At 37.4% G+C, this 26,071-nt stretch overlaps 1 protein-coding gene across 1 annotated transcript; it reads right to left on the reverse strand.

The window, feature by feature from the left end:
* Positions 1-8,753: 8,753 nt before the first annotated feature.
* LOC134369512 (zinc finger protein 717-like) lies at positions 8,754-23,183 on the reverse strand (the record flags this gene model as incomplete). Its single annotated transcript, XM_063085976.1, has 4 exons — positions 23,166-23,183; positions 11,208-11,331; positions 10,863-10,955; positions 8,754-9,628 (listed from the first exon to the last, which is right to left on the reverse strand). Coding segments are annotated over exons 1-4 (1,110 nt in total), but the record flags the coding sequence as incomplete, so codon positions are not given.
* Positions 23,184-26,071: the final 2,888 nt, after the last annotated feature.

A 26,071-nucleotide genomic window follows, 5' to 3' on the forward strand; every position in this document is an offset into this window, starting at 1 on the left:
AGCAAGCTATTAATTTATACATTGTGTTGAGAACAGAGTGTCAAGCCCAGGGAGGCTGGACATTTTTGAGGACCTCACTACATTCTCCTGTGATTTCTATTGAACAAGTGTATTTATGCAAATTTAAAATTTTTTTGTGCTTTCTTTTGCTTACAATCTGTGGATATGAATCACTCCTATTTCTATTTCAGTCCTAAATTGCCTGAAATCATCATGCCCACATCTCACCTGTTTTTTTTGTGAAATATGTGCAGATACTTGTGCATAGATGTCATAATGTCTAATGTTCTACTAGCTTTCCATTCCTTTTAATGTGTTGTGCAGTAAATCCTTTTTTGTTTTTTTTTTCTTTTTAAAAAGGTGACTGGTAAGGGCATTTTAACGCTTGAGTTGGTGTTGTCAGCACCACACTCCCAAGTGAGCCATGGGCTGGCCTCTAAATCTTATCTTTCTCATTATCTCTTTTATGTTGATTCTTAGCTTTATTTAAAAATCAACGTCAGCTTCCTTTCCACATCCACAAATGCCTATCTGAAATCTGACTGGATTTACATTCAGTGTAACGCTTAGTGGGCATCCACTTCATCTAGATTGTGTGGGCCATTCCTGGGACACCAGGTTCCAAATGCGGTGGTGGGGGTACAGCATGATGCTTCCATACATGTATACATTGTGGAGTGAGGAAATCAGAGTCATTAACATATCTATCACCTCACATACTTATCGTTTTAGAGGTAAGACACTTAAAATAGACTTTATAAAGCAACTTTGAAATATTCAATAAATTTTAATGAAGTATATTCACCATGCTGTGTAATACATCACCAGAAGTATTTTATCCTGCCTGTTTGTACCCTTTGACCAACATGTTCCCTTTTCACGTCACCGCCCATCCTGCCCCTCAGCCTCTGATAACCTTCATTCTATTCTGTACTTCTATTGTGATTTGATTATCTTCCTTTAAAAACTATCTATCAAGAATTACTGGCGATTTTTAACAGGGTTTTTCTGTTATTGAATGGTTTGAATCTCTTATATATTTTGGATATTATGTCATTATCAAATGTATGATTTGCAAATAGTTTCTCTGAAAGCTACAAATTCTCTTATAGTTTTGTTTTCCCACAGGAACTTCTCTGATGTATGCAATCTCATTGCTCTATTTTTGCTTTAATTGTCTGTGCTTTTGGAGTAATATCTAAAAATCATTGCTCAGACCAATATCATGAACCACTACCACTAGTGTTTCTGCTAGTAGTTTTCAAATTTTAGAATTTTAGAACCTCATGGTTAGGTCCTTTATATTGAATTGCTTCTTGTACAGTGGTTGAGATCAGAGTCATTCTTTTTTTCTCCATGGGGACAGGTATCTATCACAACATCATTTACTAAACAGACTGTCCTTTCCCCTTGGTGCGTTCTTGGTAGTTCTGTTAACAATCAGTTGGCTGTAGATGTGTGGGTATATCTATGGGCTATTTATCCTATTTCACTGGCTTATGAGTCAGTTTTTATGCCAGTAACATGCTGTTTTCATTACTAAAATCTGCAATATATTTTGAAATTAGGTAGCATGACAACTCTAGCTTATTTTTGCTCAACTTAAATCTGCTGTCTGTGGTCTTTTTTGATTCTACACATATTTTATATTTTAATTTGTAATTGTGTAAAGAATAACATTGAAATTTTGGTTGACATTGCATTGAATATGTAGATTGCTTTGGGCAGTATAAACAATTTAATAATACTAAATACTTCAATCCATGAACATAGGATATCTTTCCACTATTTTTGTCATTTTAAATTTTTTCATCAATGCTTTATAATTTTCAGTGTACACATTGTTCACATCCTTCAGTGTATTCACTGCTAAATTTCTTATATGTTACTGTAATTGGGATTGTCATTAATTTCTGCTTCAGATAGTTGTTAGTGTATAAACATGATACTGGTTTTTCTAAGTTCGTTTTCTATTCTGAAATTACACTAAATTTGTCTTTGAGTTCTAAAAGGTTTTGTTTGTTGGCTTGTTTTTTGGTAAAGTCATTTCATTTTTCTGTGTGGAAGATCATGAATTTTTCTTTTTGTATTTGTTTGCCTTTCATTTCTTTTACTTGCCCAATATCTCTAGTTAGAAATTTCTTCCCCAACTGTACTGGCTGGAAAAGCTATAACTTTTCACCATTGAAGATGGTCCTGCCTTTGGGCTTGTCATATATGGCATTTATTGTTAATGTACATTTCTTCTATTAACCTAAGGAAAATACAGTAGAGAAAAATATCTTCAAATTGTTTCTTTGTGAATATATATAATATATATTAGGGAGAACAAGGAACATTTTAATATCTTCAAATGTTTCTTTGTGTGTGTATATCTATGTACATATACATATGTATATTATATATACATAAATATTAGGGAGAAAAAGGTATGTTTTAAGAAGAATGACCCATTGCACATTTCTGGGGTCCAACTTGGCAACATCCATTTTGAGTAGGTGGGAGAGGGGATGGGAGCTGAAAGTACATGACAAAATTTAACTGTCTATAAGGGTACACAAGTACAGTCTGTACAGGTGGTGGAACATGGAATTAGTGAATAAATGAGCATGTCCAGGCAATCTTCTCTGAGGCGTGGAGGAAACTGGGAGGTGGTTTATTTGCAAACTGCAGCTGCTCAGTCTAGGTGGGGCCAGGGGGCAGGTGGATCTTACCCAACCTCACCTGCCCTCACCTGCTCATCTGCCACTTTCTCTACATAGAAACTGGTGGAGGCAAATATGAAGGCATTGAAGATGCAGCTGTGCTCCCTGACTGTCCACCATCACTGAGGGGCTCTAACTTCACAGCCAGGAGGCAGCAACGATGGAGTAAGATGTATAGTTATAGACAGAGAGGGCAGAATGAGAAAAGGGTGCTTACCCCTTACCATCAGGCCACAGGCAACTATTCCAAGAGAATGAGGCCAAGGAGCTTCTGGAGAATACCATTCAGCACCACCAACACCTGCAGCAGACGTGGCAAAAGTGGGCCTAGAGCCCCTGTTGCACCAAACACAGGTGGTGGAGCAGGTTTCAAATGCACCGATATACATTAATACATTTAAAGTCAATGACTGATATCAGGGTGTGTATCTCCTGTGTCCAAACACATTGATTTAAGAACAAAGACATCCCTTCTCTTGACAGGCTCCCACACCAAGTAAGCCAGCAACATGGTGGGGTTGAAGAGAGAGGCACACCTGGGCTTCTAGACTGTTGAGCATGGTTTCCACAGAAGAATGGAAGAATACAGCATGATGGAAAAGTTTTACAGCCAATCTGAGACCTCAAGCAACAAACCTAAATCTCAACCTCTCATTTTTCTAACTATGATATGGGGTTAACTACACCTGTGTTATAGGTGAAATGTTCACACACAACCGAAATAATTTTACATCCAGTGGAAATTAGAGAAGACACTTAGTAGAGTATAGACATCACATGTAAAAACTTCAATTTAGCTAATCTCATGGTTAGAAGAAATTTATACCATCAAACTGAAAAGCTTCTACAGAGAAAATAAAACAAATATCAAAGTGAGAAGACAACCTACAGATTCAGGAAAAATATTTGCAAGCCATACATCTCACATGGGCTAAATCTAAAGCATACAGGAAACTCAAAATACTCAATAAGAATAAATAAATAAATAACCCTCCTCAAAAAGTGAACAAAAACCTGAATAGACATTTCTCCAAAGAAGACTTGAAATGGCCAACAGATATATGAAAGTACTGTCATCGTTAATCTGCAGCGAAATGCAATTGAAAACTATAATGAGATCACATCAGGCCTGTTAGAACATGTATTATAAAAAAGATAAAAGATAATAGGTGTTCATGAAGGTGTGAATACACAAGGTGGGAATGTAAATTAGAACACCAATTTGGAAAGCAGCATTAAGTTGTCAATAATTAAAAATAAAACTACCAAGTGATCCAGCAATCCCACTTCTGGGTATATGTCCAAAGGAACTGACATCAGTATGAGGAAGACCTGTCAGCCCTCCCATGCTTACTACACCGTTATTCACAACAGTCAAGATATCAAAACTACAGAAGCACTCATCAGTGAATAAATATTTACATATAAAACAAAATTCTTCTCAGATGTTAAAAAAGGAAACAAATTGTCAATTGTGGCAACACGGATGAATCTAGAGTACAATGTGTTAAGTAAAATAAGCCAGGTACACAAAGACAAATACAACTTAATTTTACTTATATGTGGACTATTAAGAAGTCAAATAGAAGAATGAGGTTTACCAAAACTGAAGGTTAGCAATGGGGATGTGTTGGTCCAAGAGGAGGAGTAAGTTCTGGTGATCTACTGCACAGCATGGTGAATATAGTTAATAGGAACGTATATTTCAAGGTTGCTGACAGAGTGGATTTTAAACGTTCTCACCACAATGAGATAAGTGTGTCAGATAAGGAATATGTGAATTAGCCTGACTTAATCATTTCACCATGTATACATGTGTTGAAACATCAAATTGTACTTCATAAACATATACCATTATAATCTGTCAAGTAAAACAAAATAAAAAAAATTTTGTCTTGTCCAACAGTATTTTTTTTAAAAACCCTATATATTGAGCACAAGAGAAACACATTAAATTCAAAGATATCAACATGTTGAAAGGGCAGGAAAAGATTTACAATGTAAACAGAACCATAACACAGATACACGGGCTGGCTGTACTAATATCAGACAAAAAAATTAAAACAAAAATGCTACTAGGAATAAAGAGGGTCATTTATAACAAAAGTGTCAGCCAGGAGGACACCATAGCAATTATAGGTATACATACACCAAACAAATAAGCCCAACATCAAATAAAAATAATTAGAGAAGAAATTAAGGGTGAAATAGACTGTTCTATGTAAATATTCAGAGACGTCAAGTGCAACATTTGATAACTGATAGAACTAAGAAAAAGACTGATAAGGGTATAAAAGTCTTGGGCAACATTAGAAATCAACTTGAACTTACAGATATACATATATAGACACAACACCCAACAACAGAATACCCAATCTATTCAAGCCCATGGAACATACTCCAGAGAAGATCATTTGCGAGGCCATAAAATGTGTTCAATAAATTTGAGGACTGAAATCAATGTAAGTTCTCTGACCACAACAGATTTAAAGAGAATATTATTAACTGAATATTTCAATAGTCCACAATTATATGGAAATTAAACATCAAACTCCCAAACTCCCAGTGAGCCATAAAAATGTCACTAAAATTTGAAATATTTTGAGATTGAAAACAGCAACACATCATACCAAAAGTAAAAAAGGGCTTAGAGTAAAATTTATATTTGTAAATACATACATTTTAGAAAGATCTGAAATCAAACCTTCCAACTAAAAACCTAGATAAAAGGGGAAAATTCAACATCCCAAAACAAAGAAAATAAAAATTAGAGTGAAAAATGAGAAATAAATGATGGTGCTGTACTCTCTGCCCACTGTTGCCAGAGATTTGGTAACAGAATACTGGCAGATGGAAATGACTTCCCTGCCCAAAAGGACCCCATAACCTCTGCCTCCAACCACACCCCACAGGTTCTATGATAGACACCTTTTTGTCTTACTTGCTCATACCCATCATTTGGGCCTGGGTCTACCCCGCCCCAAGGGCTCTGAGGGCAGACAGGGAGTCACCACAGAATCTAGAAGGCTTCTTAGGTAAAAACAGGCTTTGGGGCCATCTCTAGGTCTGGAAGACTATACACAAGCAGAGCCAAGCGCAAGGCAATACACAAGTGGAGCCAGGATTTACCTGTAAGTGGCAAGATACAAAATAGCACTCCACCACTGCAAATAGAATCACGAGATTTTTCAGGTATACAGCATGTAGTACACTCATACCTGTGATTTGGCCCCTTTAAAAAATGAAGAATAGGAATAAAGGATAAGTATTCCTTCCAGACACTGATTTTTACTGAATAGAATTTTAAAAACTCCTGTTTACAGCTATTTAAATGAGTTCAGACAAGTTGTTTAAATGTGCCTGACTTGTGCATTCCCATACAAATGTTCCTATTCAACCCACTGACTGGCTCTGCATTAGCTTCAAACATTACACAAAATTACCTTTACTTAGTTTTGTAATACTGGTCATACAAATTTACCTAAAATAGGAGAGTAAGTGCAAATCTATATAGTGCAATCTTTTAGACAATATATTTAACAAAATATACTGAAGTTAGAGTGGCAGTTAATGTCAAAAATCCTGAAGTAAGTCAAATCAAACTATTATACTAAGTGTATCTATTACTACCCACAGTTACACTGGGTTTCATTAAGATAAATTTTTAACAAAGAACATTTTTATTCATAAATGTTGCATATGTGAGGAGGCTTTTTTGTGCATTGTAGGCTGTTTAGAAACATCTGTCTTCCCACTCAATGGAGTAGCACTTCCCAACCTTCAGTTATGACAACCAAAAATGTCTTCAGTCAAAGCCAAATGCCCCCTGGCAGGCAGTGTCACCAGTCATATTTGAATATTGGTAACATTCAAAATGTTAAAAATATTTTTAGTACTCCATTTATCATTTCCATTTGAAAATTTACATTTGTTACATAGATTGATAGTTTTCATTTCAAATTCTGACAGAAAGTGTTGAAAGTTTTCTTGAAAGCTTTGACATATTAAAGAGATTCAGAAAGATAATTAACTTTATTTCCACTGTTCAGTGAGAGACCCTGATAGATATTACACATTTATTGCATTGTTTCTCTCCATAATTTGATTTTTCCACACATTGATTTGAGTATAACAGGTGAAAACACAGGATTCTCTTCCCATTTACAGGGACTGGTAATGTCTCTCAGAAAGTTGATAAAATCATTAGCTGGAGTGGGCTGGTTATGCTGTAATGCAAACAGAGCACACATACAATGGCTCAACAAGGAAATAATTTCTCATAAAAATGTGTTAATGGAGGTTTTGGGATAGTGGTGAGACTATCTCTGGTTTAATTCCTTCTGTTTTAAATTAGGGTGGATTTCTCCCACCTCTGGCCCCCAATTACACCCGAGTCATCTTCATTCAGTCCCAGAGAAAATAAGAAATCAGGAACTACACGGAAACTTTTTTTTTATTGTGGTGCCTGAACTGGAAGTAACGTTCATCACATATCTACATTTCCCAAAACAGAGTTAAATTACATGGTCAGCCACCCAATCATGGAGTGCTCAGATTGCAGGCTACACATAAGAGAGAAAAGAGTGGTTTAATTTAAAAAGCAGAGTCTAATCCATACAAAATTTCTCCCGTGTAAATTCTCTATTGCCTGCTATGATGTGATTCCTTTTTTATTTTTATGTATTTTATGGTGAGTGGCTGGTATAGGGATCCTTTGTGTTATGAGCACAATGCTATAAGCAACAATGCTCTAAACATAGCCAGCCTTGAAACTTTGGAGAAAAAATGTTTTCACAATTACAGCCTCCTTACATATCTGATGGTACACATCTGGTGATTCAACCAACTACTTATCAAAAATTCTGAGAAATAAATAAAAACATTAAATAAATGAAACAATTCCACAACTGAAAAACAACACAGAATAACAACTATTTACATAATACATTTCTTCCAGAATTATAAGTAATATACACAAGATGTAAAATACATGGCAGAAAGTGAATTTGTAATACGCAATTCACATGTATAGAAGGGACTAGAGCATCAGCAAATTTTTATATCAATAGGGTATCCTCAAGACAACCTCCAATACCTGAGGACAGTTTCATATTTATAGGTCTTCTTGATGTAAGTTCCCTGATATCTTGAGGTAAGACTTTGGCCAAAATCTTTTCCCATACGAATTACATTTACTGAGATTTTCCTTTGTGTGAATTCTTTCCTTTCTGTGTTGAGTTCCAGGGAAAGGTTTGTCACATCACATTCAAAAGTTTTTCCTGTGTGAGTATCCTGATATCTTCTAAGCTGTGACTCTATAAAAAAACTTTTTCCTCACTTCATTACATTCACAGGGCTTCTCACCTGTGTGAACTGTCTGATGCCTGCTGAGGTGTGACTTTCGGTTAAAAGCTTTTCCACATTCTTTACATTCAAATGGTTTCTCACCTGTGTGAATTCTCTGATGCCTGCTGAGGGTTGACTTTTGGTAAAAAGCTTTTCCACATTCTACACATTCATATGGTTTCTCACCTGTGTGAATTCTCTGATGCCTGCTGAGATGTGACTTTTGGTAAAAAGCTTTTCCACATTCTACACATTCATATGGTTTCTCACCTGTGTGAATTCTCTGATGAATGCTGAGGTGTGACTTTTGGTTAAAAGCTTTTCCACATTCTTTACATTCATATGGTTTCTCACCTGTGTGAATTCTCTGATGCCTGCTGAGGGCACACTTTCGGTTAAAAGCTTTCCCACATTCTTTACATTCATATGGTTTCTCACCTGTGTGAATTCTCTGATGTTTCTTCCTGTTTGACTTTTGGTTGAAACCTTTTTCACATTCCTTATAAATTCTCTTATGCTTGCTGAAGCTTGATTTCTGGTGAAAGACTTTTCCACGTATGTTATAGTCAAAGGGTTTCTCAACAATGTGAATTCTCTCATGTTTCTCGACTTTAGACTTATTGGAGAAAATCTGACTTTCTTCACATTCATATGGATTCTTGCTCACGTCAACTCTCTGACATATAGTAAGGGTAGAATTACGGTAGAAAGATTTTTTACATCCATTACATTCACAAGATTTTTCACTGTGTGAATTGCCTGATGACAGCTGAGAAGTGAATTCTCATGAAAGTTTTTGGCACACTTAATAAATCCATAGGACATTTCCTCTATGGGAATTCTGTGATGCACAGTAAAGTCTGACTTTTGATACAAAAATTTCTCCTGTTCATTACATGGATGAAACTGCTTCCCTGTAGATGTTCCCTGATATGAGATAAGGTATGATTTCTTAATAAAAGATGTATGACATTCACTGTATTTATCATGTTTCTCTCCTGTGTGTATAATCTGGTGTTGTGTAAGTTTAGTCTTTTTATAGAACATTTTCTCACATACATCACAATGAAAAGTTATCTTCTCTACCTGAGTTATCTCTTGGGCAATGACAGCTGACTTATTACAGGCTTTCCCATATTCACAATATTTACAGGTGGTCTCACCCATATGAACCTTCTTACATGTAAATATTATTGGCACTGTGTTGGAGGATCTTCCTTTTCCACTATATTCAAAAGGTTCCCCAGTTGGAATCTTGGGATGTTGACTAAGATGCTCATGATGTCTCTGTAATTTCTCGGATATATTAGGCTCATCAGGTTTCTCTCCAGCATGCATGGTATCAGTCTCTGGAAGAAGTGCATTCTGACATATGTTAAACTCCTCATGCCCCACTCCTGAATAGTTTCCATTATTTATAACCAAATTTAAAATATGCTTTGGACTCAAATTAAGCGATTTTCCTAACTCCACTCTCTCCTCAGATGAACGGTTACCATTGATGATTACACCTTGCCACAAGTATCTACCATGACTTTCTTTGCTTCTCTCAATTAAGTCACTGACTATCAGGACATCTGAAATGACAAAAAACAAACAAACAAAAAAACAACCCATATCCATGAACCACACATAAGCATATTTTTTGCATGGTCATGTAAAGGTAGAGAACTTTCTCCCAATCCTAGTAATAAAAGATTTTTAAAAAATAAATAATGGATATTGGTTTCAGGAGTATATGGGTTTTCCTCATTCTGACATGTTATGTTGTATTAATATACTTTCTAACATTATGTCACATTGTTCTTTGCTTCTTTATTCTCTTTTTTCTTTTTTAAACCATGATGTAATATTTGATTTTTACCTTCTCCATGACTGTAGATTTCAAAAAATTACTTATCACCTTACATTTGTTTACAATTTTTACTCCATTTTATTTTATTTTTTATTTTATTTTATTTTTTTATCTTTTTCGTGACCAGTACTCAGCCAGTGAGTGCACCGGCCATTCCTATATAGGATCCGAACCCGCGGCGGGAGCGTCACTGCGCTCCCAGCGCCACACTCTCCCGAGTGCACCACGGGCTCGGCCCTCCATTTTATTTTTATTATATTGGTTATCTCCTGCAGCTCTTTTTCTCATTCTTCTGCTTTGAATATGGCTACATTTTCCTTCATTGGCTACTTTCAGGTGCAGAATGATCCAATTTTTCATCACATATGGAGTAAAATGACTTAGGTTAAGATTTTTGTATGTACGTCCCTATACTTTTTACTCTTCCCTAAAAATGGCTATAGGCATGTAGAAGTTTTTCAAATAATAAAATCTCCTTTTTTCCACCCCAAACAGAGCCTCCCACAAACTACTCATTTAACCGAAATTCCTGTGCTTCTCAAAACCATTACTATACAGAATACTTCAGTCCACCCCTCCAGACCCCCTTTCCTAAAATATTTGGTTCTGCAACCAAGGCTGTGCCCACCATCTTTGAAAAAGCTGTTTTTGACTCCTTCTAAAATCAACCTGTATTACCTCCCCAAACTCTGGAACACACACTCTCACTTGATAATTCATTGCTCACAAAAGCTGTAGTATTATGCACTGGAGTTTTTTAAAAACAGCAAAATAAAATATGGAAATATATATGTGTGAGTCTATCTAAGAAATTATATAATACATGTCTTGGATGTGAGAAGATGGACCAGCCTTGGCTCATGCACCTGTGGAAGAATTGCCCAAACCAGCTGAACACAGCCAAGGTCTGCTGGCTTTTATTCATTTTCATTTTTGCCCAGGATGTGCTTACTAACCTGGGAGGCTCTGGTTTGGGTTTTCTTCTATCATCCATGGTTCTTCTCCTTTCTCCAACTTGAGTATCACCTCAGGTTTACTAATGCAGTGCCCTGTTAATGAGAAGTAACATACGACTTTATAAAACTGCAAAGCCAGATCCTTGGAAGAATGACAAGAGCTCAGCTCCAGAAATTATACAATAAATAGGCCAATTTGGAACTTTTGTTAGATGGGGATGACATGTTTTTCATGAAATGTAATCTTACCAAATAGCATAAAACCCTATAAACCATTCCTATTTTTATAAAAAAAATAAAATAACAAACTGTTTCTCCTGAATGTTACTGTAGCGTTTCACTCACCCAAAGACACCAGGCTGCTGTAGGTCTCAAGCATCACATCCCTGTACAAAGTCCTCTGAGCATCATTCAATTCCTGCCACTCCTCCCAGGTGAAGTCCACAGCCACATCCTCAAATGACACCAACTCCTATAATGGCACATTGATCTCAACTCAAGCAACCAGCCCTGAGTCGCAAAATACAAATCTCAAAGTTCACTCTTCTGCAAGTGTGAGTGTCTTATGTGTTAAATAAGGTGATGCTTTTCTGTACTCCATATAGTGGAGGGGAAAAAACCCCAGCAGGAATATCCTGTCACTGTAATAATATATTAACTACTAAAAATATAATTACAAACCTTATCTTATAGTTAAGAACCATCATTGTTGCTAGTGATAAAAGTATGAATAAAATGCTGCTTCTCCAAAGAAGTTTATAATCAGGTATGAAGACATAAGTATAACCTGAACCAGTGTGTTTGATAAACAAATTTAGACACAAGTTCAATAGAGAATGGGGTAAGAAAGACAAAATATAATTCTATGTTGTATTCTGTTTGCACTTCACTTAAACGCCAAAGATGTTAAGCTCTTCCACATGAACCACATGTTCTCATGAATATGAGGCAACAGCAAAACTTCAGTCACAAGAGCAAAGGAAGACACCCCATGTTAATGGAACCACACACGGCACCATGTCTACATAAATGCTCATGAGCAGAGATAAAAAAAAAAACACAATTAAAGAAACACATTATGGAATGATCCTGCATTTAAATATTTGTCTATTTCAAACAGTAAAACATTATATGCAATTGCTGTCTCTTAATTACTTATAAACTGAAAGCATATACAAAGGCATTCCAAAATTTCCTTTGCACATTTTAAAGGATTGCTTGTGTCTGCATGAAAGTGAACACTGCCACTTTATAAACACAGGGTGTAAATAATGTGGTTTTGTAACTACAGATTAGTTACATACTAGATTCACAATTTAATAGTCATCCACCAGAAGAATGGAAAAAGCTTTTGAGAGCATCAGAGAAAACAGGGTGATGGAAGACCAGCTGCATTAGAACACAAAGCAAGGTTGGTTAGCTAGTTTACTTGGGAGAGCATGCAGCTGGTAACATTAAAGTCACAGGTTCAGATCCCTGTATGGGCCACCCAGAAGAAAAAATAAAAAAATAAACAACAGAGCAGTAAGCAAACAGAACAGAAAATAATACAGAAACAAAAGTAGAAAGACACTGTGGTATTAAATTCCTGTGCAGAAAATAAAATAGTGTTTTACTCTTAGGTTCTACATATAATTACAGCTAGTTATGTACTGACACAGTAAAGTGTAGTTTGAAGAATGACAGAAAAATATAAGGGGCAAAAATAAAACAGACTTGAATACGTTATACTTGAAATATCTGTTGGAATGTCCAAATAGCAATTGGATACTTTGGCAAAATTCAGTGTTGGCATTGCATATAGGTAAAAAAAAATAATAAAAATAAAAAAATCATGAAAAACTGTTAAAATAATTTTATGTAAACAGAAGAGAAAATGCAACTTATCTAAATTTGTAGGATGCAGAACTAGTAATGCTTTCAAAAAATTTACAGTATTGAATGCATATATTTTTTTTAAAAAGAAATACCTAAAATCAATAAGCTAAGTTTCTGTGTTTGGAAAGTACAAAAAAAGAGCAAATTAAATTAAAAGGAAACAGAAAAAATAAAAATTAGAGCAAAAATTAAAATAAGAAAGGAAATTGAGAGAAAATTGTCAACAAAAATGTTGATTCCTCAAAAAGATCAATAAAATTGATAAGCCTAAAAGTAAGCTAACTAAAAAGATAACGACACAGATCAGAAGTTACTAATATCAGAAATGAAAAAGAGGACATCACTACAGAGCCTGTGGACATTAAAAAAATACATACTATGAACAACACTGAGCACAAATTTTATAACCTAGATGAAATGGACCAATTCCTTGAAAGACACAATTTCCCAAAACTCACATACACTAAAATGGAGTACTAGAATAAGACTGTACCTATTATGAAAATTGAGTAAAAATAATAATAATCTTCAAAACAGAAAGCACCTGGGCACAACGTGTTTACTGGAGAATTCATCCAAACATTTAAAAGGAAGAAATTATACCAACTCTCAACCATCTATTTCAGAGAATAGAAGATACCTCACAACTCATTCTACAAGGACAGCATTAACTCAATACCAAAACCAGACAAAGATATTACAATAGAAAACTACAAACCACTATCTCACATGAACATACAAATATATTTAAGACAATGTTCAAAACCTAACCAAACAATGTTTAAAAAGAATTATACACCACAACCAAGTGGTATTTATCCCAAACAGGCAAAACTTGTTCAATACTCGTGCATCAACTAGTTTTATCCTTCACATCAAAACACTAAAAACAAAGAAATTAGATGGTTATATCAACAGATTCAGAAAAAGCCTTTGACAAAATGCAGCACCCATTCATCATAAAAACTCTCCTTCACAATTTGATAAAGACTATCTACAAGAAACTGTGTTAACATTATTATTGCTGGTGAAATACTCAAAGCTTTTCCAGAAAATGAGGAACAAGGCAAAAATGGGCCATCTCATCACTCACAACACTACACTAAAAGTACTTCACACGGCAATAACAGAAGAAAATGAAATGAAATATTACAGACTAGGAAAAATAAATCAGTAAAACTGTCTTTGGTTGCAGGTGATATGAGTATCTGTGTAAAAAATTCTAGTAAACAAATGAAAAAACTCCTGGAATTAATAAGTGATTGTAGCAAGATTGCAAGACACAAGATTAATAAACAAAATTTTAAGGCTGGCCTGTGGTTCACTCGGGAGAGTGCGGTGCTGATGACACCAAGGCCACGGGTTCGGATCCCATATAGGGATGGCCGGTTTGCTTACTGGGTGAGCGTGGTGCTGACAAAACCAAGTCGAGGGTTAAGATCCCCTTACCAGTCATCTTAAAAATAAATAAATAAATAAATAAATAAATAAATAAATAAATAAATAAATAAATAAATAAATAAATAAGCAAAATTCTATCATGTTTCAACACACTAGTAATGACCAAGTAAAATCTTAAACAATAAACACAATACTATTTGTCAGAACCTCAAAATATAAAACAGTTGCAAATCACCTATGTCATAAGAAATTAACATCAAGAATACATAATGAAAGAAACCTTCCACAGCTATACAACAACAAAACAAATAACCTGTTTAATAAACAAGCAAAGGAGGGGGCTGGCTGGTTAACTCAGAGAGCAGAATCGTAACACCAAGTTCAAAGGTTCAGGTCAAAGATTCCCATACCAGGCAGCCACCCCAACCTTATCCCCCAACAAAAAACAAGCAAAGAAACTGAATGGACATTTCTCCAAAAATGATATACCAATGTCTAACAAACACATAAGATGCTTAACAGCATTAAACATTAGAAAATGCAAAACCACAATGATATTCCTTCATGCTTAATACAGCATAACATGTTTTGGTGAAAGTGGAACCTTAGTATGCTGTGGGTGGTGACGTAAAATGGTACAGCCCCTGTACCATTTATTATTTATTTATTTATTTATTTATTTTTAAAAGACGACCGGTAAGGGGATCTTAACCCTCGACTTGGTGTTGTCAGCACCACGCTCAGCCAGTGAGCGAACCGGCCATCCGTATATGGGATCCGAACCCGGGGCCTTGGTGTTATCAGCACCGCACTCTCCCGAGTGAGCCACGGGCCGGCCCCCCTGTACCATTTAAAAAAAATACACTGCCTTCTCAAAAAATTTAAAATGGCATTGCCGTGTGATTCAGAAGTTCAAGTTCAGTGTATATATCCAAAATAATTAATAGCTGAATCTCCAAAAGATATTTCCATACCAGTGGAATTCAAAGCAGCATTAGTCACATAGTGAAGTGGTGCAAGCAACTCAAACATCCGTCCATGAATTAATGGATAAATTGTGGTATGTACACAGAAAGGAATATTATTCAGCCACAAAAAGAAATGAAATTTTGACATATGCTATAAAAAGGAACGGTGAGGACATTATGTAAAGTGAAAGGAGCCACTCACAAAATAACAAGAATGGTATGGTCCCATTGATATGAGACAAATTTTGAGAAACTGAACTAGAATGTCAGATGTCAGAAGATACAAGGAGGGAAAAATTGAGGGTTGTCATTTAATGGATATAGAGCTTCAGTATTCCAAGATAAAAAAAGTTCTGGAGATCTCCTGCACATCAATGCAAACATACATAAAGATAAAAACTGGTTCAAATGATAAATTTTTTGCTATGTATATTTTTCTTTACCAAAACTAAAATTAAAATAAATATTTTAAAAACTAATTCCTGCAACAAACTAAAATATTTAAAAATATGTGACTAACTGAAAAAAAAATCTAGGAAAAGAAAAGAGGAAAAGCAAAGGATTAAAAGGCAGACGAGATGACAACAACAACAAAACAGCAAAATGGCAGACCTAAACCTATCACTTTCAATAATTAGATTAAATGGAATTAGTCTAAATATTCTACTGAAGGCAAAAACTATCAGATTCAATAAGAAAGACCCAATGATATGCTATCCAGAGACATACACTTTAAACACAACGACACAAACAGAATGAAAAGTAAAAAATAAAAATAAACTACTACACAAACACTAACTATGAAAAGCTTAAGTGGAAATATTAACACTAGCCAAAAGAATATTCAGCATGAAATATATTACCAGAAATACATGGAGCACTGAAGGATGTGGGCCACACTATTGCTTACCATAGCACAGAAAATGGAAAGGATATCTCAACCTCTCAGGGGTCTGCCAAAGGAGAATTCTGTGAACAATGGGAAAAGTGCTACCTGGTCTCCTATGTCTGTCACTGAGAAAATATGAGAAGAAACATAAATTAAAGGTGGCTGGCTTGCCAGATCAATAAGATGGTCAGAGCACAGTTTTGATAACACCAAGGTCAAGGGTTTGAGTCCCCCCATAGGCCATGCATCAATAAATAAATAAGTAACAATGAAACAAAGAAAGATGTTCAATTTTCAAACAAAATTTAAAGAAAATGTAAAGGAGCCAGAACTTGCTGAGTTTGAAAGAAAACTACTTTTCAATCCAACTTTTTTCCAAGACACAAACTCCTTTGTGCCAAAAATCACAGTATTTTGTTAAAAAAAAAAAAAAAATATATATATATATATATTTTATATATATTTATATATTTCCAGTATTCTAAGTACCACAGGGTGTGATACATAGACAGTGCCTGATAAACAATAAAACTTCTTAAGGAATAGCTGCCTCCAAGAGAAGGGGAGGCCAGAGAAAAAAGGGCCTAACACAAAGGTAGCATTGATATAATGGATTATAGTACAATGGAAGCCAATGCTTTTTAAAGATGTAAAACAGGGTAATTTCTAGTATCAAAAGGGCAGAATTAGAAAAACAATTTTTAAAGGGTCATTGGATTTTCAACTATTATAATCTGAAAAAAGGCAAAGAAATTGGTCAACTGCAAACTCAGGCATTTAAGACAAATGGATGTTGACAGAGAGTAGTGAGAGCCCAGAGGGCACAGTGCAGAAGCAGGAGGCATTGTTTCCAGAGACAAACATGGCGCCCTAATTGAAGAACTAAACCAGGTGCTCAATGGGCATAACTAACTACTCAGACCAGTGCCTGCAGGGTGCCACTTCTTGCCACCTTACTGTCTGAAGGGAAGTGCCCACATGTTTATGCCATTCTCCTCACTGTGAACTGGCCACATGTTGAGGAGATGAAGGTAACAGGCTACTGGACATGATTTAGTTGGGTTTTCAGCCAACTGTATAACAGTAGAAGATTTCTAGGGCTCTTGAGAGGGGGAAAGTATATCTTGCATGTGGCAGAAATTTACGGCCAGAGAGCCAACTGTGGTCTGTTAAAGACTGCTGCAAAGTCTTACTATTCCTCTTATTGAGAGATGGAATCTAATTGCCTTCCTCTTCAATCAGCGCTGCTCTTAGTGATGTGCTTGACTAAGAAAATGTGATGGGAGACATGCTTTGGGATCTGAGTAGAGATAACCAGAAGCCTCAAAGCCTCTGCCTGGGTCTCTTGGACACCTGCCCTGGGAGAAGCCAGAAAAACCTGACTACCCTGAGACTGCCAGACTCTGAGGAAGCCCACCTGGCCATAAAGAGAGGGCTGGATGTCTGCCCAATATCCCCAGCCACTAGTGTTCTTCCACATGAGACCAGACACATCATGCAGCAGTCAACCCACACTTCCCTTTTACAGTCTACTTACCCACAACATTCCAACATGGAGTAAGGAAGAAATTCTTATTCTAAGCAACTAAGTTTTGTGTCACTTTGTTACACAGCTGATCATGGGAACACCAAACAAGTCATTAGAGACCATAGACAGTACTCTGATATGCAACAGGAAGAATGTAGGTTCACATTGAACATTAGGTCCAAAATAAAGCCAGCATTTCACATCTTATGTTACATCTCAAACTCGAATTGAGAAAGTCAACTTTCAGTTAACTAGTCTGTCACTTTTATATCTTAACCAACTGTTAGCTATGGTTATAGTTTATAAACATACTGATGACTAATGCACACATCCATTTTTCTCATTCATTTCTAAGTGATAACCTGAAATAGGAGAAGAATGCAATACAATATGTAAGAAAATTTAAAAACACAACAAGTCTTCTTGAAGTAGAAACACACAACTGTACACTAAGAAAAACTACACATAGAATCACTGACTTAAACTTATAGAAGCAAAATGTACAAATTATGAAAATCTGCAATTTCTGTTCTTGTTCTTTGCATGCCTTTTTATTGGCTCTTCATCAATGTCCCACTAACTCCTGAAGGCTTTCTTCCCTCAGACACTTAAGGATGTCACCACAGGTGCTGGTTAGAAGCCCAGGTCACCAGGGATTAAACCTCATCACCAGGAAACATGCCCTTCAGGTTTTTAAAAAATTATTTCCAATGGAACAAAGTTACTGTCTTTATAAGAACCAACACCTCCTCCCCCTATATAGGCAGTGTATACAGAAATCTGAATAATATGAAAAGAACAAGCAAACAAAAGTAGCAAGAATTGATACCACAAAGGATTAGACACAAGAAACAGGGAAGAGTCCAGGAAACATCCCATTTCACTGGCTTGGGTCACTGCCTGGAGGGTAGTGATACCACATGTAAGAGAAAAAAGTAGATGTCATTTTCATTTTGGATTCATTGACCTTAAGGTAAGCAGTCAAAAGCGAGTTCAACCTATGATCCAAGGAAAAGGGAAGAAATAGAAAAGGGAAAAAGCAAAATAGAACCGAGATTGCAAACTAAAGAGGACTTAATCAGTCAAGAAGAAGAGCATAGTGAGAAGAATAGCACCCAGAATGAAGCACTTGGATGAGCTATGTTAAGAAGAAAGAATTCTGAAGAAAAGAGAGAAAACCATCAGGGGATGAGAGAAACAACTAACTGACACAGAATTTCCAGGGGAAGATCATGTACAGCAGTGTCAAATGGGGCAGAAGCTTCAAGTGAGAAAAAGACTACAAAATAAGCACCGGATTTCAATGTAATTTACGTGATAATTCCACATTTTATCCACGAATGAAGTACAGTCTTCCAAACCTGTACACAATCCATAGGACATGTGAGTGAAGCCATCTTGTACCAACAGCCTCAATCATGGCACCAGGTGACGAAAGCTGCATCTGCCATCCAGGCAGTGCTAGCATGAGAACTGCCCAGCTGACTACACCCAACATGTGGATCCACAGAACTTCAAGGAAATAAAGTGGTCTGATATTTTAAACCATTGCGTTTTGATTTGTTCTTACACAGCAAATGCTAAATGATACATGTAAGACCCCAGAACTCAGTATGTTTTAACAAAATTATGTGGGTGAGAAAGCCTTAAATTACATGAATCCTTACAGACTGCTTATTCAGCAACATGTGCCTTAGCACTCACTAAACATTTCCACTCTGGAAAGCTATGCATTTATTTCCAGGTTGGCAGTGAAAAACTTTCTAATAGAGATGGTATTTCCGAACTTAGTGCCAATAAATGCTCATATCCCATGAGAATTTGACATATTCTCTTGTCAGGTTTCATTCCAATCATACAAAAAAAGTGTCTGCCTTTTTGACATGACAACAGAAAGACCAGAGACAAATTTCTACTCAACTTAGATGACTCTGAAGTGTTATATCTTCTATATCTATATCCAAACTTTATCGTACATATGTACATTTCCTTCAAGCTGAGGTTTACTCATTTCTTTTCTTTTCTTTGGCATGGTCCACGCCATGGCAGGATCCTAAAGGAGTCAGCTTGGGCTGCCCTCTCCGAGTTGGCAAGGCCACTGGAGGGAGAGCTGCTGGCAAGGCTGCAGCTATGAGCACTTGCTACAACCATAAGGGTTCCTGCCTCGGCTTCGTGGCTTTTGCCTTCTCTTTCGATATTTTGGTTAGCGTGGCAGTTCTCTGAATTCCCAAAAGATTATAAAAATAACACAAATAATTATACAGTCATTGAACTAAACATTCCACAGAGGATCCGAGTAAATTGGACAATTTAAAATTATCCCCTTATGATAAATTGACCACACCAACATATGTTCCAAAAGCAATGTTCATGACTAAATATGAGCTGCAGCCTAATGTAATATGGCAAACATCATTTACTGGAGGTTATATTAATGGCAAGAGAATGGTTGGCATTAATGAGAAATTATTTGATTGGGACAAATTAAGTATATGAGAACGAAACTGTAGAACCCCCTTTACTTGGTGGTGTCCAGTTTTAAATAAATCATTAAGAATCAGGTGTTGGGATAAAAATACATGCTGTAAAATAATTAAACCTGCAAAATTAGATCTTAGAAAAATAAGAGAGTGTAAGTGGTTTTGTGAGGGATGGTGCTGTGCACAAGGACACTTTAACATTTAGATCAAGATTACAGGGCCACAGCAAATGCATAACCTCAAGATGTGCATGATAAGGCTGCTCAAATATCCCCTGTTCTTTTTCCATATGAACAGTAGGTTCATTCCATTAGAACATAAGATCATTACACCCCCATTAGAATTTAAATATTAGCATTGCTCCTTTTAGCAAATTTGTACTTACATTTAGCAGTAGACATAGGTTATATGATAGTACTGTCTATCACTTTGTAACTGCAATAGTCCCACCCTGTTAATAGGGTAGATATTAATCACAGCATGCCAACCAGAAAAGGTCACAGGTTAACTTCAAGACAATGAGAAGATGGTCCTGATCTGATGACCTGATACCAAAAGGAGGAAACATGAGCTAATCATCTGAGATGTGCTAATGAAGAAAAAAAAAAAACTGGCTTCCCCTGTCCCTTTTGAATTATTAATTCAAACTTGCTGATGTAATAAAAATGGTACCCAAAAAACCCCTGCAGAGAAAAATCTAAATAAAAGGCATTGTCTCATGCTCTACTGTGCTCCAGCTGCAACACACTGACAGCCCACAGAGAGAGAACGTGCATACTGATGCATGGAGGTCTCTGTCTGTGTTTTTTATTTTCGCCGGCTTCCTCATCCCTCTTTCAAGGACCCACAACTCGACTGGAGCTGGTCTCCGGCATTTCTTTTTCTTTTTTTAAAGATCCCCGGTGTTGTCAGCACCATGCTCGACCAGTGAGCTAAGCAGCTATCCCTATACAGGATCCAAACCTGGGGCCTTGGTGTTATCAGCACTGCACATTCCTGAGTGAGCAACAGGCTGGCCATACTCATTTCTACTTTCCCATTTTCATTCATGCTCCCCATAATACCCAGGTAATACAGTGAAAAAAATAAGGAATAAATAAAGAAACAACTCACTGGAGACTTATACATCTTTTCTTGCTCTTGGAAAAGCATAGCGCACTCTGGCAGCTTAGCTGGGAGAGGACGGAATGGAGTGGATTAAGGAGAGAACTGTTGTGGCTTGACCCTGGATTCTCCTGCCCAAAACTCTCTACATGTTAGCTGGAAAAGACAAACAAACAAACAAAAAGTCTCCCTGTGAGACAACAATCCTTTATGGTCAATAAGGCACAACAAAGACCCATTAAACATGCATCTGCAAGTACATTAATTAGTACACATTAGACACATAATTTATTTTTGGATTAATGAAAACATACATTACCTACTGATTTAGCCAGAATCAACCTTACCTAAACAAACAACTTAATCATTGAAACAAAGAAAAACACATTGTGTCATTACTAAAACTAATGCTATAGAAATAGAGTTAGGCTATATTAACTATTTTCATATTAATACAATGACTCCACACACGACTCCAGATAAGTGTCTCCACTACAACACATCTCATTTATATATACCTAAATATCTGTATAGTACACATTTGGCAACCCAACATCTTTTGGCCATGATTACATAGGTAAAAAATGTACGTTATATATATCTCTTTTGGTACACTATTCCAGTAACGTTACCCAGTGATGGATCTCCCTTCACCAAAACCCTCATGTATTATGCTCTGACAATAAACTGAGCTTTGCTACGTGACTTGCTTAGGCCAACAGCACATTAACAAATGTCATGCAAACATAAGTTTAACAAATACTGGCCACTGGTGCTTGCCTTCTTAAACATAATCACAGTGTGAAGAAGCCTGGGGCTAAACTTTTGGAGACAGAGGCCCCAGCCAAGAGTCAGCACAAACCACTGGATATATGAATGAAGCCATCTTGAACCAACCAGCCTCAGTCAAGGCACCAGGTGACTAAAGCTGAACTACCCAGCTAAACACACCCAAGATGTGAATTCCTAGAACTTCAAGAAAATAAAACGGCTGGGTTTTTAAAGCCATTTGGGTTTTGATTTGTTCCTTACATGGCAAATACTAAGTGATACACCTAAGCCCCCAGAACTCAATATGTTTTCAACAAGATTATGTGGGGAAGAAAACCTTAAATTACATGTCAAATACAATCAATATACCTTCACAACCACAGGGAGAAGTTTTGGAAATTACAATGAATGTCAACTAAGAGGACTTCATTGAGGTTCCTGGCACTAATGCAGGTCATGTGAACCATTTTTATGTTTGCACACTATAGTGAACTATAGTGTAAGATTTTTTTATTTTTTTTTAATGTCATGTACAAATTGTTTACTTTAAAAACAAAAAAGTGTCTGTTTCTTATAAGTTACTAGTGAACTGTATCAGGGTACTTCAAAAGTTCATGAAAAAATATAATGAAAAGAAAACATGGATCTCTCCATGAAGTGTTTGAGGAACACTAGTACTCTAAGTTTCCCATTTAAGTAATGTAAAATTGGCTCCTATATACATTGGCAAAATCTGTGATTTTCAAGAACAGAATACTGACATTAAGGGAAGTACTTATGTTATTTACTCTTTGTGGTAAAATGATCCACGGAAAGCACTGGAGATCAAAAAAGGATAGGGACGTTTAAGGCAATGTATGTCAAAGCATTCCTTGTTCTAAGTTGTCTTCAGCATTACAGAAGTAATCTCAACACTAAACAAACAGTTGTTTTGATGGAAGTGTGGCAAAATGGAGAACAATAGGCAAAAAGTCAGGATGTCTAACATCAACAAATCATATGCCCCTCAGCAACTCACATTTCCTCATATCCAATTATTTTCAGTTTTCTTTCAAGATAGAAATAACTGGCAAAATATTCCTGAACTACCAGAAACTGTAAAGATATAACACCATCAGCATATCTCTAGATGCCAAAATTGGTGATAGGCTGGGTTTGAGAGAGCTCAGACACTGGGAACAATGAGGGAAGATTGAAGGAATGGGAGTGCATTCAGAGAGCACTGCAGACAGATCCTCTCAGCTGTGACAGGTTATTCCTGCACCCCACGGAACACCTTCAAACCCCTTCAGTGAGTAACATTTCCTAGGTCTTTGCCTATTCTTCTCAAACTCATTCTCCCTTTTGAAAGTTGGCCTAAACTTTCCAATATCACCCAGTCTCAGGTAGCTCCTGAATGAGGTATTACGGCTAAATCTTGTGCACTGTACGCACTGGACTGAATAACTGCGTAGGCTGTGAAAGCTGCCCCTTTCTGGGACTCCTTTGCCTTTGCTCTGACACAGTCCTGAGAGGGTTAAGGCGACAGTGATGTTCTCGCAGGTGGGATTCTTATTCACATTCACAGGGCGCCCGCCTTCAAACTCTGTCACAGCGCCTGTACCCCAAATAAAACCAGAATGTCATCCTATGCTCCAATGTCCCTCCTAGAAGTCACTGTCCCTAACAACTGGGTCTTATATCAAAGTCTGTAAACTCAGGCCAGGAGTGCTGGGTAGACCACACAATGCAGAAACTTGACCTCAAGGAGAGACACCGAGACACCCACGACCACAACAGCCACAGAGTAACGCTCCATCATCTGCACACACCTCACAGTCCCAGGTTCACACCTGGGATCTAGGGCATGACACTAATGTCCACACGCTCACGTTACAGATAGGTTAAGTGAACGTCCCATAGGTTGGTACCAGGTTCCTGATGGCGGAGCTGGAACGTGACCTCCCCACACCTCCCAGGCTCGCTGTCTTCAGACACCCCCAACCACGTTCCCGTCGCCACCTCGGACCTGAGCCCCCGTCCTGGGACATCTGGAACCGGGTTCTGCACACGTCCTCTGACGGAACCGTCTGGAAACGTCTGGAAAACGCAGCCCGGGCGCCCCTTCCCCGGCCCGGCCCAGGTCCGCGCTCGCGCCGCACGTCAGGCCCCGCCCGCCCGAGGTCCGCGGCGCTCCTGCCCCCCAAGTGCAGAGACACCGGCCCGCTCCCCAGGGCCCCTGAGGCCCGCGGGCTCCTCTTTCACCCCCGCACCCACCTTCAGGGACTCACGATCCAACCGCAGGATCTGAGGAGCAGCGTAGCGGACAGCAGAAGCGTCCGGAATCTCCACAAAAGTTGGCTGAGTGCTCGGGTTCGCACATGCGCAGAAGAAACCCGGAAAATCCTGTCCCAAAGTACTCCAGCGAGGGTGACGTCATTGCAAGGCAAAACTACTTTTCCCAGAAAGCGAGGGGAGCGAGGACGCACATGCGCAGAAGAAATGCACAAAGGCCTTTTTCTATAGTCTTGTGCCTGCGACGTTATGGTCAGTGAGACTACAGTTCAGAACACCCTGGGGTCCTACATTAGGAACCAAACAAGAAAAATTTAAAAATTTTCCCTGCACGGAGTACTGTTACCGGAAGATCAGGTCTTGTTGGATCAAGACTGGTCTCCAACCAGGCAATAGACTAGTCTCTAGTCCACAGATGTGGAATTCTGATTTTTTAGTAGATGTTAGTTTGACAACCTGAGACATTGTGGCAATAATGGGGAAATTCAAATGGGGTCCAGGTATAGCTGTTATAGACCCATGTCTATTTTTAAACATACATTTTAAAGTTTGAAAAAATCATATCTCTATTTTATTTTAAATGTGTAAAAACAAATTGACATGGCAATTTTCTTTCAAAACAGTAAGAGATGTTTGTTCACATCCAGTAAACTAATTTGTGAGTCTCGATGCATTGTATTACGTAGTTAGAAAAACTGCTGCAGTATGTGTAGTGACGTGAAATAGCAGGGTCATAGGGGAGTTGCATTTCTTAGTCCTTGTCCCAATTTACAGTTGCGATGTGTGATAATTAATTGCCCAGAAATTCCCATGTTCCATTAAGCCATCTGTCCATTTATTAAATCAAATTTTAGTACTTTAAGGTGTGTGTGTGGGGGGGGGGGTGGACATGAACTTTGCCTTTTCTTCTCTGGTTTCTGCAGCAAAACAGGCAGAAGATGTTTACACGAGTTTATCAAAGTTTCTGCTATGTTGAAGTTCCTCTTAAAACAGAAAGCAGGGCTGGCTGGTTAGCTCACTTGGGAGTATGTGGTGCTGATAACACAAACATCAAGAGCTCAGATCCCATGATTGGCCACCAAACAAACAAAAAACACAAAAAAAGCAAAAATTTCTAACTTGAGTAATCAGAGTGGATACTGGCTTGAGTGTTAGAAAGTAGGGCAGAGTAAAAGAAGGGTGAACATGGGGGCGGTGGATGGGATGTGTGAGAGGCTGAGGTCATGCCTAAAACCTATCCCTGGTTTTCTCTTTCCCTAATATATTTCCTCCCTTATTCAAATTACTGTCTTTTCCTCGATTCTTCAACTTCTCCTCAGTGATTCTAATTGCGGATCCAGAGAACTCAGCCTTGATCTTCCCACAGCCTTCTTGTCTCAGACATTAGAATCTATGGACTTCAATCCCATTGAACTCCTAAATCCAGTGCCTCTCTTAAACACTTATTGGTAAGGGATGTGGGAATTCTTTAAACATAGGATGATTGGCAGGGATTGGGTGGTGGGAGTCGCTGCCTGATCTTTCACACTCTTGATAGAGTTTGTCACTCCCTCTCTTTGTATGTCTGCCTCCTGTCCATAAAAATGGAGACAGTAATACACATTTGGATGTGCAGCCCTCACCCTGAGCCCACCTCTATTAACATAAAGGCCAATAATGCAATCCCTTTACTTCCCCTATGAAGGTAAAGTTCTCTCCTCCAAGGAGAGGAGGCCCAGGGATGATACCTAAGTGTTTCCACACTACCTGTTCAAGTATACACTTCTACTGTTAAACTTATTTCTAAGAATTTTATTTTGTTTCTATTGTAACTAGAATTGTTTCTTCAATTTTATATTTCTATTATTTATTTTTGTGTATGCAGTGATTTTTGTATATTGATCTTGTGTTTTGTTACTTTTCAGAACTCTGTTTTT

This window comes from Cynocephalus volans, chromosome 2 (genome assembly GCF_027409185.1).
Source record: "Cynocephalus volans isolate mCynVol1 chromosome 2, mCynVol1.pri, whole genome shotgun sequence".
Taxonomy (NCBI): Eukaryota; Metazoa; Chordata; class Mammalia; order Dermoptera; family Cynocephalidae; genus Cynocephalus; species Cynocephalus volans.